The 14,948-nt window shown below is 42.3% G+C and overlaps 1 protein-coding gene across 1 annotated transcript in view; it reads right to left on the bottom strand.

The window, feature by feature from the left end:
* Positions 1 to 14,948, bottom strand: part of OXCT1 (3-oxoacid CoA-transferase 1) — a 129,831-nt gene that overhangs the window by 66,142 nt on the left and 48,741 nt on the right. Inside the window, exons 8-11 of the mRNA XM_090276144.1 lie at positions 7,803 to 7,910; positions 6,367 to 6,481; positions 4,268 to 4,362; positions 2,449 to 2,497 (exon numbers count right to left, since the gene is read on the bottom strand). Coding sequence (XP_090132270.1) covers positions 2,449 to 2,497; positions 4,268 to 4,362; positions 6,367 to 6,481; positions 7,803 to 7,910 — 367 coding nt within the window. The remainder of the gene's footprint in view (positions 1 to 2,448; positions 2,498 to 4,267; positions 4,363 to 6,366; positions 6,482 to 7,802; positions 7,911 to 14,948) is intronic.

Here is a 14,948-nt window from a genome sequence, read left to right as displayed (position 1 = left end):
CAACCCTGTCAAGCGCCCTCAATGTCACCTCTTCTTGCCCATTGAGAACTACAGCTCTAGAGGCACAGCACAGGGACCAGGGCCACTTACAGCTATGAGGTCAACATGGTGGCTTTTTCTACAGCGATTTTAATCAAAAGTTAGTAATTTCTACATTATTTGTACACTGAAATCAGAAAGCAACATTAAGAAAGAGAAAAGAATGCCAAATGCATATGAACATGAAAGCTAAAACATACAGGGGACATTTAGAAATGTTTTCATTACATTGGGATACGGCAGATCTTCGCGAGACCTCGGAAGCGTTCTAATCACTGCCTTCCGCGCCTTCATAAAACTCAGCTTTTCAGAGCGTGCGGCAGAAAGCGCAGGAAGAAAAGTCCCGAAGCCAGGAGTAGAAGACTATGGGCAGCCAGTCCCTAGCGATGGGATCTGAGCATGACACTTGTTTTCTGGGTGCCGCTCCCCAATCTGCATAACAAGGTTGCACTTGAGGCCCAGAGGCTATAGCGCATGGGAAACACCATGCTGGGCACCACATAGCGCTCGAAGAGCGGTGGTTCATTTTTACATAACCGTAGGAGTGTGGTATTTAGAAAAAAGGGCTCCTTAGACAGAGTTCTATTATTATTTTTAAAATTTAATACCCGACTTAACCCAGAAATACAATTCTATATTCATTTCAAGGGACTTGCATAAAAATATCCTTCAAATTAACACACACACACACACACACACAAAGCCTGATCTCTCGGGTCATTTCCAAATTTGAGGAGTTGAAGAAAATCGCCAATTTATGCTCTGGATTCTCTCACTCAGGGTATGTATTTCCTAATCTGGACAGCTTCAAAATAAAAAAGAGCATCAATCCCGAAGGGGACTCTGATGAAAGAGTTACAAAATTATCAAGCTGACTTGCAGCCTGCCTTCCCAAAAGCACTGAACTGCCGATTTACAAAGCAGTTTAAGATTCTACGTGACATTTCAGAAGCCGAAATATACATCGTCCGGATTGATTCCACCCCATCAGAAACGCCCACCAACCAACAACGTCATTGAAAAGATTAACTCTTTTTGCACAGAAAGTGGGCTCCGTGAACTCAAGCCTGAAATTCAGAAAATGGAGTTATTCATTTTGCCAACAGCTTGCTGACATCGTAAGTTAATTAAACCAAGCCGCAGATATTTTCGCAGATCGATGAGCTGTTGCTGAAGGGGACCGTACAATTAAATTACAGCCTTGGTTAAATGTCATTGCTTTATCACAGAGAGCCTTTCAGAGTCGAGTCGTGTTAACTAATTCAACTGCTCGATCAGAAGCGCTTTCATTTCCAAATATTCTAAGTCCCAAACATCAATTCCACTTGGCAGCTGGCCTTTGCGCTCAGCTCATACTCCTTCTCTTTGGAGATTTGCACATACTACTGTGAGTGTGGAGGGCCACGCATCAGGGGCTGACTGAACAGGAGGAAAAGAAGGGCAGAGAACATCAGGCTAGCGTGGTACAGAACTGAGCTCCTGAGCGGCAGCCGCCGCAGCCTAAGGATCGTCTTCAGCCCCACGACCGTGGCCGCGGCGCCTCAAGCGACTGACATGCCCTCCTCCTGCAGGCTGCTTACACACGTGCAACCCGGCATTCTAGTCCAGTGAAAAGCCAGTAAGAAAAGGAAAAGCATCGGAGTGTGGGAACAAAGGTGACAAGGCCAGAATCCCCAATTCAAAGGAACTATTGCTCCGATCACTGGGTGATCTGCTTCGTGGCAGACACAGCCTTCTGCGCCCTGAACCTCTGCAGGATGTTCTCTGACTCTGATGGTCACTAGCGGACAGGAAGTAGCTCCTATAATAAAACCCCAGGGCACCAGAGCTTCTCTCTTTGCCACTATGGACCCATGCCCTGACCCCTTTCACCTTGAGAAGGTGGACGTATTGCAACCTGGGAAGGTCCAGGGGAGGTTCAAGCAGGAGACCCAGTGGAGACCCCCCACCCCGGGGGTGGCAAGACAGCTGTGCTCTTCTACCTGGTAGGTGACCGTCCCTCTCCAACAGCTGCCCCTGCAGGCCTGCCCAGGGCTCATGGTACTCCCTGTGGTACTGGACTATCCTTTGCTGGTGTCCCTGATCTTGCCCACACCCCAGTCAATTGTCCCTCCCTTTCATTCTCCCATTTATAGCAAGGACCTTGAGGGATGGAGCCACCAAGGTTCTTGTTGTTCCACTTGCCACTGTGCCTTTATCTTACCCTGCCCTAAATAAGAGCAGACCTCTGACAGGAAGCCAGGCAAAGACAGGCCTTGGAAGGCTTTTCTCCCTTCCTCAACAGAACGCACAGCGAACACACTCCAGGAAAAGGCAAAGACTCAGGCCCCGCTCCTTACTAGGATTTGGCAGAGAACTAAATCAATAGCCAAGGAAAACGCTGGAAAAAGATGCAATGAGTGAGCTTACCTGCATTGATTAGATCTGCATCAACTTCGTTTTGGGATGGATATGGACCCTGTCAAATAAAGCAAATTATCAATGTCAGCTAGTAAGAGAAGTTTCTCACAGAATTGCCCACTTCCACAGCAATATAAGTAACTTCTCCGAAAACTCTAGGAGATTATCAAAAGACTTGAGGTAAATCTTTAAAAAACTAATTCTGTTGCTTACATGGTTCTGTTTCTCATATTGATTAGTCTTTTGCGCACTAATAATTTTGTGACTAGGTAAAAGAAAAATACTTTCTAAAAATTACCAAAGTGTGAAAGTAATGTTATTAGAGATATATGTCAGTGAAACAAAAAGGAACTGTTTACTGCCTACTATGCAGCCAATATTCTTTATAAAACTTCTTAGTATCAATAAATACAAACTAAATGGCTGCATTATTTGGCTAGAAGGACCCATAGAGGCAAGGTTTCAGCTTTTCGGTATGCATGAGCTAAAGATCTGAATTTCTAACCTTCTCTCTCACAATACCTAGGTTCTGTAACCTTTGTGTTCTCTTTGTCTACTTATTCTCAGCTTGTTTGTTTTGCATATGTATTTTTATAAGGCATCCCTAATCATTTGAATGGGGCAAGGGGTTTCATAACATAACATATAGTGAATTAAAAAAGGGAGAAGAGGAGAAAAGAGAAAAGAAAAAGGCATGATCAAGCCAAGAATGAGAATACACTGGCTGTAAAATTTTAACAGACTTTTTAAGGGGCCAAAAGTTTATTTTTTAAATACATTGAAGTGGTAACTAATATTTGGACCTATGTACATTTTCCTTTAAACACTGATCATGGGTAATTCACATAGACTTATTTCCCTTATCTTCAAAGAGAAAGAACTGATCACTCTAGAAATCTCTAAGGTACATTAACAATATAAGCCTTTGACTTCAACATGAATCTGCTTTTATCCAGACACATGTCATTTTTGTCTTTGAAAAGGGTTATGATTATTGCCTCCATGAATCAATATCGATGCTATATGCCAATGGTCATTATTGATATTTTAAATACCAGATGGACATTTTCTATACATACAATTTGTATTGCATTAGTGGTTGAGATTCACTGAGGAACAATAAATACCAGAAATATTATAAATTGGCAAACTATAAATAATCTCTGCCATAGTTAAATATAATAATTAAATTTAAAATGTCATCCAGGAAGCAAAAGTGCTTCTTACCTTCATTATAATATCGAATAAAAACTGTGGCCAAATGCTATGAGAATACTGAGCTCATCTGGAAGGTTAATTTTGAGGAAAAGAAAACTCTACCCTTTTGGACAACAGAGCCTTAAAACAATAACTAGATGAGAAGACTTTCTAAGACTTTTTGAATTAATTGACTGTCAAAAAATGTCCTTGCCCTAAATAGAAACCTTACTCTTCCGTTTTCACTCAGAGCCCTACTGAATTCTATTTCACAGAGAATTGCTAACGACCTTCATTCTTGTCCAAGCACAGGAGAGTTACAAAGGGCAACCTGAACAGGAAGCTGTGAGGTCTCTCTGAAGCAGGTACCCAGGGGAGGGGGAAGCCATGATCTGATAAAGGAGGAGCAGCCCCACACCCAGGAAGCTACCACCTACTATGGAAAATACCACCCTACATCCTCACAACTCCCGCCATTCTGTGGGAGACTTAAACGTTTTACTGTGATGATAAGACAGAAAAATAAGTTGGGGAACTTAAAGCTGATAACGCTCAGTTACAAGACGTCACTATACGGAATACCTCGTTCTCCATCAAGACCACATAACCACAACCTTAATTTCTATCTTACCAAACCGAGAATTCCATTTTCACTTTGCAGGTGAACGGTCATATTGGGGCTGATAAAGTTGCTGGCCAGAAGTGGGATTCCTATGCCCAAATTAGCTGAAAAACAAGTTAAGGCAGAATGCAGAAAAGGTAGAGAGATTATGCCATAAATATTCTACGTATGCAAATCTGAAGAGAAGCCTTCTTTAAAGTCACTTGCTCTGAATATAATCACTGAATACATTCTCCAATTACCCTCTAGGCACTATTATGTAATTTTTTTTTTTAAATCACTAATCACAGTTTGGTCAATAACACTAATATGCTTCCCATAAGTATATCAAAGTGGTGGCTTCAGGAGATAAGCCAGGAGGTCATTTTCATCGTAAGACATATTTTATTTTCCTTAATGTGCTCAGCAAACTTGGAGTGATGCATTACGACTTGTGACTGATACATTATTAAACATGGCTTGACCTTTGTTTAATAGGCATTTTGACTTTTCAAAACTCCAACTAAAAATAAGGATGATTTAACAAACTTAAAAAAAGGGCTATCATTTCTAAACTTAAAAAAAGTTATCTGACAATACCAAAATGTCTGCACCAAAGTGTTTCAACTTCTTTGGGTCACTGTGATAACATTCACCGAGAACTGAGTCTTCCCCAAATCATAAGGGGAGTGTGAATTGCCAGTGAATACAATGGAGACCATATAAAAAGTAGCATCAAGGGCTAACTGAGGGTGTTGAATGTCTTCCTTAGACACCAAAATAGGGTCAAACCTGATTTGTACGCAAATGGGGTGGGTTCGGTCTCGCCACTGACCGTACCGGAGATACACAAACAAAAACTAGCAGACCCAGTCAGCAGGATGGTGGTTATGGGAGGAAAGGGCTTTGGGGGTAGTGAGAGGTCAAGGGTCAAATACATGGTGACAGAAGGAGATACGAGTTTGGGTGGTGAACACGATGCAAACAGATGATGTATCGTAGAACTGCACACTTGAAACCTATATGATTTCATTAAACAATGGCACCCCAATAAATTTAGTTTAAAAAAAGAGGGATATGCTGCCTAGAACTGCTGACTGCTGTCCACCCGCGTTGCAGAATGGCAAACACTCCCTGTTACTTAAATGAAGTCAGAATGCAAACAGTCATTGCACTAAACTACCTCTTTCTATCTCTGTTTTGAGAAAGCATTTAAAGCAGAATTTGCATCGTTTACTGAATACCCTTATGAAACATCAGGAATAACAGAGCATATGCAGGGGATCTTTGTCCCGAGAAACAGGGGTTGTTAAGAAGTTGGGTCTCCCAGAGAAAGACAAGGACCACAGGATCTCACTTCCATGTGGAGTCTAAAGAACAAAATAAACACACACACAAAACAGAAACAGACTAACAGACACAGAGAACACACGGACGGTGCCAGAGGAGAGGGCAGTTTGGGGGTTGGGGGGTTGGGAGATAAAGATGAAGGAATTAAGACGTACAAACCGGGAGGTACAGAATGGTCACGGGGAGGTACAGTGCAGCATGAAGGACACAGCCAATAATATTGTGATAACGATGTATGCTGCCAGGTGGGTACTGGAGTATTAAAGGAAACACTTTAAATCACACGACTGTCTAACCACTATGCTGTACACCTGAAGCTGATACAAAATACTGAATGTGAACTGTAACTGAAAGATAAAACTTAAATTTGAAAGAGTGGGTCTTATTTTTCAATGAGCATGCAGATGTCAGAATACAGAGAACGTAAACAGCACTGCTTATAACCTGTGCTTCTGAGATCTGAGACACTCATCTTGGGTAATCTCTAGTCCCAATAACTTTTGGTCATATGCCGAACTGTACTGAAATCGACTGCATACGAGAAAATAGCTAAGCAAATTCTGGGTCACCATTTTGTTTCAAGAAGACAAACAGACTATAATTCCAATTTCATACATCTTGATATCTTTAGGTGATAGGCTACATGTTGAAAAAACTGATCAAGTGCTTTAAAAGTCACCAGGACTATGAACGAATCTATGCGGCAGGCTGAGCAGCCTGATGCACTTGGGCGAGGCCAGGGCTCTGTCCGTGCCCAGGCCCAGGAAGACGAAGGATACCATACATGCCATCCTCAAATTCCAGAGCGGCACGCTTGATGATCCGTTCCCTCACATTATCTCCAGGTTTCCCAGCTTTGGTTTTTACGTCTGCCTCTTTCCGCACCGATAAACGCTTTAAAAGGAACAGAAAGAAATTATTCGTGATTGAGGTGCACCCTTGGATTTTGTCCCCATGAAAGGTCAAAGTTTTACTAGGAAAAAAAACAATTAACTCTGTCCCACTACTACTAGGAGGCAAATCTGCAAAATAACATAGTTTTAAAAATAGAATATGAATCAAAGAATAACCAGAAATAAAAGAGTATACTCAGGGGATCTTTGTCACAAGAAACAAGGGGTTGTTAAGACGTAGAGGGTGCGAAAGAAATAATTCTTTAGAAAGGAAGTGAAAGAGGTCAGATCTCTGAAAAGGGAGATATACTTGCTTTGTCTCTTCGAAGCAAATAAGCCCTCTGTTCCTGTGACATTCACTGCTCCTACTTCTGCCTCTCAAGACACCTGCAGCCGCACTCTCCCCAGGGCTGGGGACTGAGCCAGCACACAGACAAAAGGAAGAGGCCTCGGGACTCTGTCTGGGCAGGGCTGGCAGAATGCGCTTTGCAGGTGCTGCTGCTCTGTGACCTTTTCCACCTGCAGAGTCTAGACGGGTTTTTGCCACAAGTGCACCCCAGGGGATCACAGCAACATCCAGAAACCAGCCAGGAGCGTATTTCCCACGTTAAATCTCCTTAACTCGGACTCTGGTTTTTGTTTGCAAATGACCCCTCCCTCCTCCCTAGCCCGCTGACAGGAGTTTGGGGCTGCAGAATGCCTTTCTATTTGATGTCTGCAGGGTACAAGGCATCTCTGATTCCCCAACGCCCCCACCGCATGTCTGTCTTTTGCTGATCCCTGGACACTTGGGAATCTTGGTATCAGTTCTGGCCCAGATGGTCGTTTTCAAGCTCCGAGGATACTTGAAATACTTCCCACGCTCCTGGAAGCCATAATCTCAGCCACCAGCTGCCTAGCGCCTAATGCCCAACACTAATGGGAAGTGATGTTCTTTCTAGACTCTATAAAATGCAAAACAACTTCAAGATAGACAGACATTTCTGAACAATTACACGTTATGAGTTCAGCAGGGGTAATGCCACCAGAGACTCGACGATCCTTCTCTAGCGTACAGGACAAGATAGATGCAAAGCTATACATCCTAAATCAAGACAGTTACGGAGCCTGGAGAATACCGCCTGCAGGACCACAGGGCACTGCTGGGCTGGACACTCACACAAAGGATCACGTCTTCTCTCGATGGACACATAAGAAGCTCCTACTAAGACCCAAGGCAAGGCTTCCCGCTCAGCACATACTCTGTTACCTGGCATGGCCCCGGGACACATATCTCTGATAATCAGACCCATAAATGCTGACAATAGAGCTAAGTCAACTACCTCAATTCTCTTCTCATATTTCTCTCCCTTTATCAGGCGATGCACATAAATCTTAGGAATATGGATGTCTTCTGGGGCAAATGATCCAACATCCACAATTTCTTCAACCTACACAAAGAGAAAGAAATAATTAAATAGCGAGGGCTTAAACTGAACAGTTTTTATTTAAAAAATGAAGTATAAGCATCTTCACTTTCAAATTAGGTTGTATACACAATGTAAACACACACACACACACGCACGCACGCACGCACACACACACAGATGTACATATGCATACCAGTGGGTGGGTAAAAGTAGGTTTACAGTGAGAGTACGCAAAACAGTTTATTCTTATATTCTTATTTATTCATTATTATATGATTTTCCTTATGAACAACTGTAAACCTACTTTTTGCCCACCCTGTAATAACAGAAACTACATGTGTGTGTATGTGTGTGTGTGATTTATATCATACGTTCTGGACCTATGAAAAAGAAGAAACTCGAACACATCTGTCTGAACATAAAGTACACAACATAAAGCTTCAGAGCTTAGTCTCTGCCCAGCACAGCCTCAGTTACAAATTCGTCAAGTACAGCTGCTTGACCTTTCACAAATTGCAGTCCGACCACGCGCACTTGAAAGCACGTCCCCCAAGACCATTTTCAAAATTAATGGGAAAGTTATCAGACCAAAAACAAAAATATGTAACATCTGCTTGGTCAACTGAAGAGCTTTTTAAATATAGATACAAATTCTATTTCTAACAGTTTTTAATTACTCCTGTTAGCTTCCTAGAATCATGATCAAAATGCAGCTGCTGATATAATTTTACCTAATTGCAATATGGAAATTATTAATTTCAATATGGAAATTTCAAAAAGCAAATATTAACTAATAACTAGAAATACCCAATGTAATTAGAATCATAGTCATTCACAAAAGAAAGGGATATTTTATAGCAATATGAAATGCCCAAGTAAGACAGCTATTTTAGAATTAAAAAAAAAAGAGAATTGGTTTTTTTCTTTTTACATAAACACACAAAAATCAGAATAACAAGGATCAAGAAAAACTATAGTCAATGTTCTCATCAAAGAATTATCTTTCTGGTGCCAAGAAAAAACACTACCTTGAAGACTGTGAGTACGTAGATGGCATACCTGAAGCCAAGAGCGACTGGTACATGGAGAACTGAGTTAACCTGGTCTCCAAAACTAATAACTGAACTCTCAGGAGCTTTTGAGATGAAGCAGCCCTCAGACCACACTCCTCCAACAATGAAAGAAAACCAGGAGTTACAAGAGTCATTTTAGTTACTGTGCACGGCTCCCAAATAGCTAAAAAGGAATAAGACATTGTGGACAAAAGCTATCTTCTTTGATAAACAGAAGGATCCTGACCCACATCAAACAAGAACTCCAAGGAAAAAGGCAGGAAACATGGGAGCATCTAACCTGAAATAGTGGGTAGAGTTGTCTACCGACTTCCATCTGAGAATGACCCAAAGAAAGACAAGGGGACTTCCCATCACTGCACGCTGCACCCTTCCCTCCGAACCTGGCCATGCTCTGGCATCTCCTCCCCAAGTTGGTGACCAGGTAAGAGGAGGTGGAGGCCGGACATGCAGAGCAGCTGAGAGCATCCTGCCACCTGCTCCATTGATGGGACTTCCAGCCATTAGGGCTCACTCTCATCTTTACACGTATGCAAGTCAACCCTTGGAAGATGTTAATGCCTTTAAGAATTCATCTATGCATTAAATGCATTATCCTGAGGATAAATATTAAGACTTGCTATTTGTGAAAATATTTACCACGGAATTTGTTAAAATCTTAAGGAGTTGGAAATAACCTAAATGTTTAATGATAGGATAAACATAAAATATATATTCACATAATGAATCAATATTATGCTCTCATAATATTTAATGACATCTCATAATTCAATGTTTCATAAAAATGCAAGATTTTTATGAATAGTTACGTATAGGATCAAAGATTACTCTTTTACCTACCAAAAACTGAATATACAGAACTACTAATTTTTATTATCTCCAGGTAACAGTACAAGTTATTTTTGCTTTCCTTCTACTTTTAGAATCAAGGAAACCTACAATGTTATTCTTTTAATGACCCAATAGACACCAAATAAATAGCTTCTAAAACTAGAAAATACATGAGTAGGGAATGTGATAAACTTCTTAATTAGTTAGACGGGTACCACTAAGAAAAATGGTGAGTTCCAAACTCTAAAAGCACAGCTTTGTGAAATAAATTAAGAAAGCTCCTTGCCTACATTTTTTAAGGTAATAGCATGAACTTTTCTCCATGTCTAATGCTGTTCCAAAAGCTCAGGGCCTTCTACCTCGTGTGAATTGTTACAGCAGCTCCGTAACGGGTCTCCCTGTCTTTACCCTTCATCAGGGCCGAGAAATAGAAGGGAAAGGGGGAGGTGGGGAGGAATGCTTCTCACTTAAACCAGAAATGTTGATGGTAACCAATCTATTTTCTTCTGGATCCACCACAGGGAATTGCAACAAAAAACACCAAATGAAGACGATGTTTTCACCGAGGGCAATGACATCAGGACTTGCACAACAAACAGAGTGAGAGAACATGTCCTGGTAAAACAGCTCTAATTGAAAAGCAAGAATTGGGTTAAATGCAATGAGGTCCACCCTTTGTCGTCCTAATCTGATGATTTCCACGTTGCAGAAGATGCGTGTGCGGCATTCGTCAAAACAGAATTGACAGTCAACAGTACTGAAAAACTCTATACAAAAACAAGGCTTTCTCAGACGTAGTTAGCTGACTTAATAACAAAGGATGAAAAAATTTGAGATTTTGCTCAAACTTCCAGTGAAGATGGAGGTGTAGGTAAAGACAGCTCACCTCCTCGCACAACGACATCAAAATTACAACTACAATATAAAACAGCCATCACTCAGGGCCATCAGACATCTGACAACTATGGAATTAAAGAAACCACATCCATCCAGAATGGTAGGAGGGGCGCAGATATGGAGACCCGGATCGGGCTGGTCCCACACCCATATGTGCTGGATAAAAATTCCAGAGGGATATCTCAGGATCCAGGAGTCCCAGCCCCACACCAGGCCCCCCAGCCCAGGGTTCCAGTGCCAGGAAGATAAGTCCCCACAACTTCTGGCTGCAAAAACTAGAAGGGATTGAATTGGTGGAAGAAACTGCTGGAGCCCTGAGCAGTTCCTTTTAAAGAACTCACAATAAACTCACCGGCTCAGACTCACTCCCTCTGAGCTCCACCACCAGGGTAGCAGCTTGAAAGACACGAATGGTACACAGGGAGGAACTGAAGTGTCTGGCATCAAGAGAGAGCTGGGGAACAGCTTTCTCACAGACAGAAACCCTCCCCCCAAGAGCCGCAAAGCCTGCAGGCTGGTGCCATATCTGAGACTCCATGAACCTGGCTAACACTGTTTGTCCCACCCCGGAGATCCCCTGAGGCTCTACGCCACCCAACTTATAGGCCCACTCAGGCTATTAACGGTGGCTTTTCCATATGAATGGCTGGTCTTGGCTCAAGCTTCATAACTTCTTAAATTCTCTCAAACTTGCAATAGCCTGCCTCAGCATACGCCCAGCCCCCACACCTCTTGCTAAGTGGCCCCAAGCCCGGCACTAGCAGCAGCCAGCCTAGATTCACAGCTTGGCTTCGCCTGGGAATCTCCAAGCCCGGCACAAGTAGCAGCCATCTTCAGATTGCTTTATAGCTCATGCAGGGTGGCCCCAGGCAAAACATAGGTGGCCTTGGCCTGCACCACCCGGGAAACCCCAGACCTGCACACTCAAGGGACAGCTACAGATCACATCAGAGCACCACCACCCTGCCCCTGCATGCACAGCTGATATTCCACAGAGGACAGAAGTTGGTGGTCCGTGGTCATAGTCAGTCCTTGCAGCTGACCGGCCTGGGTAAATCCCTCCCATTGACCTGCCAACAGCAATTAACACTCAACTATAAGAGGAGGATATATTCACTCCACATGAAGGGTGTACCTTGAGTACTCAGCTTGGGTGATAGGGGAGGCTGAGCCACTGGACCCTATAGGACACCTACCACATTAGACCACTTACCAAGACACAGAGTCATAGCAGCTCTACCTAATACATAGAAGCAAACATAGGGAGGCTGCCAAAATGAGGAGACAAAGAAACATGGCCCAAATGAAAGAACAGATCAGAACTCCAGAAAAAGAACAAAATGGAGATAAGCAACCTATCAGAGGCAGAGTTCAAAACACTAGTTATAGGATGCTCAAGGAACTTAGTAAGGACCTCAACAGCATAAAAACTATCCAGTCAGAAAAGGATACCCTAACTGAAATAAAGAACAATGTACAGGAAATAGCAGTAGAGAAGATGAAGCCAAGAATCAAATCAATGACTTGGAACATACGGAAGCAGAAAACAACCAAACAGAATAACAAGAAGAAAAAGAATCGGCCCTGGCTGGTGTGACTCAGTGGATTGAGCACCAGCCTACAAACCAAAGGGTCACCAAAGGGCCAATTCCCCGTCAGGACACATGCCTAGGTTGCAGGCCAGGCCCTCAGCTGGGTGCATGCAAGAGGCAACCACACATTGATGTTTCTCTCCATCTTATTCTCCTTCCCTTCCCCTCTCTAAAAATAAATAAAACCTTTTTAAAAAGAATTTACAAAATTAGATTAGAATAAGGAGCCTCTGGGACATCTTCAAGTGTTCCAACATCTGCATCATAGAGCTTCCAGAAGGAGAAGAGCAAGAACAAGAAACTGGAAATCTATTTGAAAAAACAATGCAAGAAAACTTCCTTAATTTGGTGAAGGAAATAGACATACAAGTCCAGGAAGCACAGAGAGTCCCAAACAAGATGGATGCAAAGAGGACCACTCCAAGACACACCATAATTAAAATGCCAAAGGTTTAAGATAAAGAGAGACTCTTAAAAGCAGCAAAAGAAAATCACTTAGTTACCTACTGGTGAGTTCTCATAAGACTGTCAGCTGATTTCTCAAAAGAAACTTTGCAGGCTAAACAGGATTGACAAGAAATATTCAAAGTTGTGAAAAGCAGGGACCTACAGCCAAGATTGCTCTACCCAGCAAAGCTATCATTTAGAATCAAAGGGCAGATAAAGAGCTTCCCAGACAAGAAAAAGCTAAAGGAGTCCAACCTCACCAAACCATTATTATATGAAATGTTAAAGGAACTTATTTAAGAAAAAGAAGATCAAAACTATGTATAATAAAATGGCAATAAAAATATATCAACCATTGAATCTAAAAAACAAACTAAGCAAACAAGAAGAGCAGAGACAGAATCATGGATCCAGATAACGTTTTGATGGTTGCCAGATGGGAGGGGAGTATGGGGAAATGGGTGAAGCAGTGAGGGGATTAGGAAGTACAAATAGATAGTTACAGAGTAGCCACGGGGATGTAAGTACAGTATAGGAAATGGAGAAGCGAAGAACTTAATACACGTGACCCATGGACATGAACTAAGGTGTGGGGGTTGCCTGAAGGAGGGGGGGGTGGCTGGGTGAAGGGGGAATGGGGGAAAAATTGGGACAACTGTAATAGCATAATCAATAAAATGTAATGAAAAAGAAAAAAAAAAAATTGAAATACAAACCAAAAGGAGAAAACATGTTTTTAGACAAACTGTGAAACAAGCTTTAAAATAAACCAAAGAGGCAGAACCATTTCAATGCTAGCTCCTGAAGAGCCTGAGGATTCTAGGCTGGTTTGGTGTGATCGTGAGGAAGAGCCCGCGTTGGGGTGGAGGGAGGTCTAGTGAGATCAGGCAGTCCCTTGAGGGTCAAAGGCATTTGAAAAGAAAAAAAAAAAAAATGAATAAAATGTACCTGTTTTTTAAAAAGTAAAAATAAAAGTATGTAAGAGCACTCATGAATAATGGCAGACATGCACCTCCTAAAATCACACGTGGGTAAGGTAGAGAATGACGAACAAAGAAAAGGCGGCAGTGCCAAGCAACAGGCATGGGCAGGTGAACACAGACAAGATCAAGTTGAAGGAGAGAAGGCTAGGAACCCGGCACTGCGCAATGTTCTTATGCAGCACCATCTGGTACATCTAAAAATCCAGACACTTGCGGCTTCTCTAATTAGTACTTGTCTTCAGTCATTAGCAGAAAAATAGAGGCGAGGAAATGTTAATTATTACTGACTTGAACTTTGTTTTCAAAGGTTGCTGTCTCTGCCCTGCACTCTTCCTATTTTATAATTCTGGAAAGTTTTATTATCAAGCTCAGAGAAGGGAAGAATTCATCCTTGGGTGACAATGTTTTTGTTTTTACCTGGCAAACGTTATTTATGTCTCCAGTGAGGGACCAGAGGAGCTGCCAGGCAATAACTTGCTTATTATTTTATTTTTAGTGACAACCTCAATCCGTTATAGCCACAGACATGGGCCCAACCCCGAAGGTTGTTATGACAAAGCTGCGCACCTGCCAACCTCGCCGCGTGATGCCAAGCAAGGACTACGGGGGTTGGAAGGGAGGGAGGCATCACATTGCAGACTTTTTTCCCTGAGTCATTTCAACCTTCATAAAGGTTTAGAAGGAACATTCATCTTTTGCCAAGAACTAACACAGCAGACAACAACCAGCAATGATGTCTGCAATCATAAGAAACATTAAGTGACCCAAATTAGCAAGAGCTGAAGACGAGAAAAATGGAAGAGGAAGGCAATGAGCAATAACAGAAAAAGTCACCAGTCCAATGCAGAGGTGCTCTGGATGTTCATTTAACCCAGAAAACGGGGAAGGTGAAGAAAACCAGTGGAGAATGGGGAGGTCCGAATGCAGGGCATCCTTCCCCAAAATCCAAAGGAGAAAAAAATTTTTTTCATTTATCCGAAAGAGAAAGAAGGTGCATTTCTTCTTAAGCTTCATGCTAAGGGATGAGATGACCCGCATAAAAATACAGGAGAAGATGACACAAAGCTAAAAGGGCTTGGAACAAATACATCCAGTCTGAGGTGTCTCTGTAGGAGGAGTCGAGGACTGAACAGATGAGAGGCTATTCAAGAATCTGCAGCCTTAAAACTGGGGGCAATGATGATGGGACAGTCATTACTGAAGCCTGGCTGACTGGATCGGGTGTCAGCGGATATT

Source organism: Furipterus horrens, unplaced genomic scaffold (genome assembly GCF_987537825.1).
Source record: "Furipterus horrens unplaced genomic scaffold, mFurHor1.1.pri manual_scaffold_5, whole genome shotgun sequence".
Lineage (NCBI taxonomy): Eukaryota > Metazoa > Chordata > Mammalia > Chiroptera > Furipteridae > Furipterus > Furipterus horrens.
Note: the sequence above shows the minus strand (reverse complement) of the source record. Positions and strands in the feature narration are given on the sequence as shown.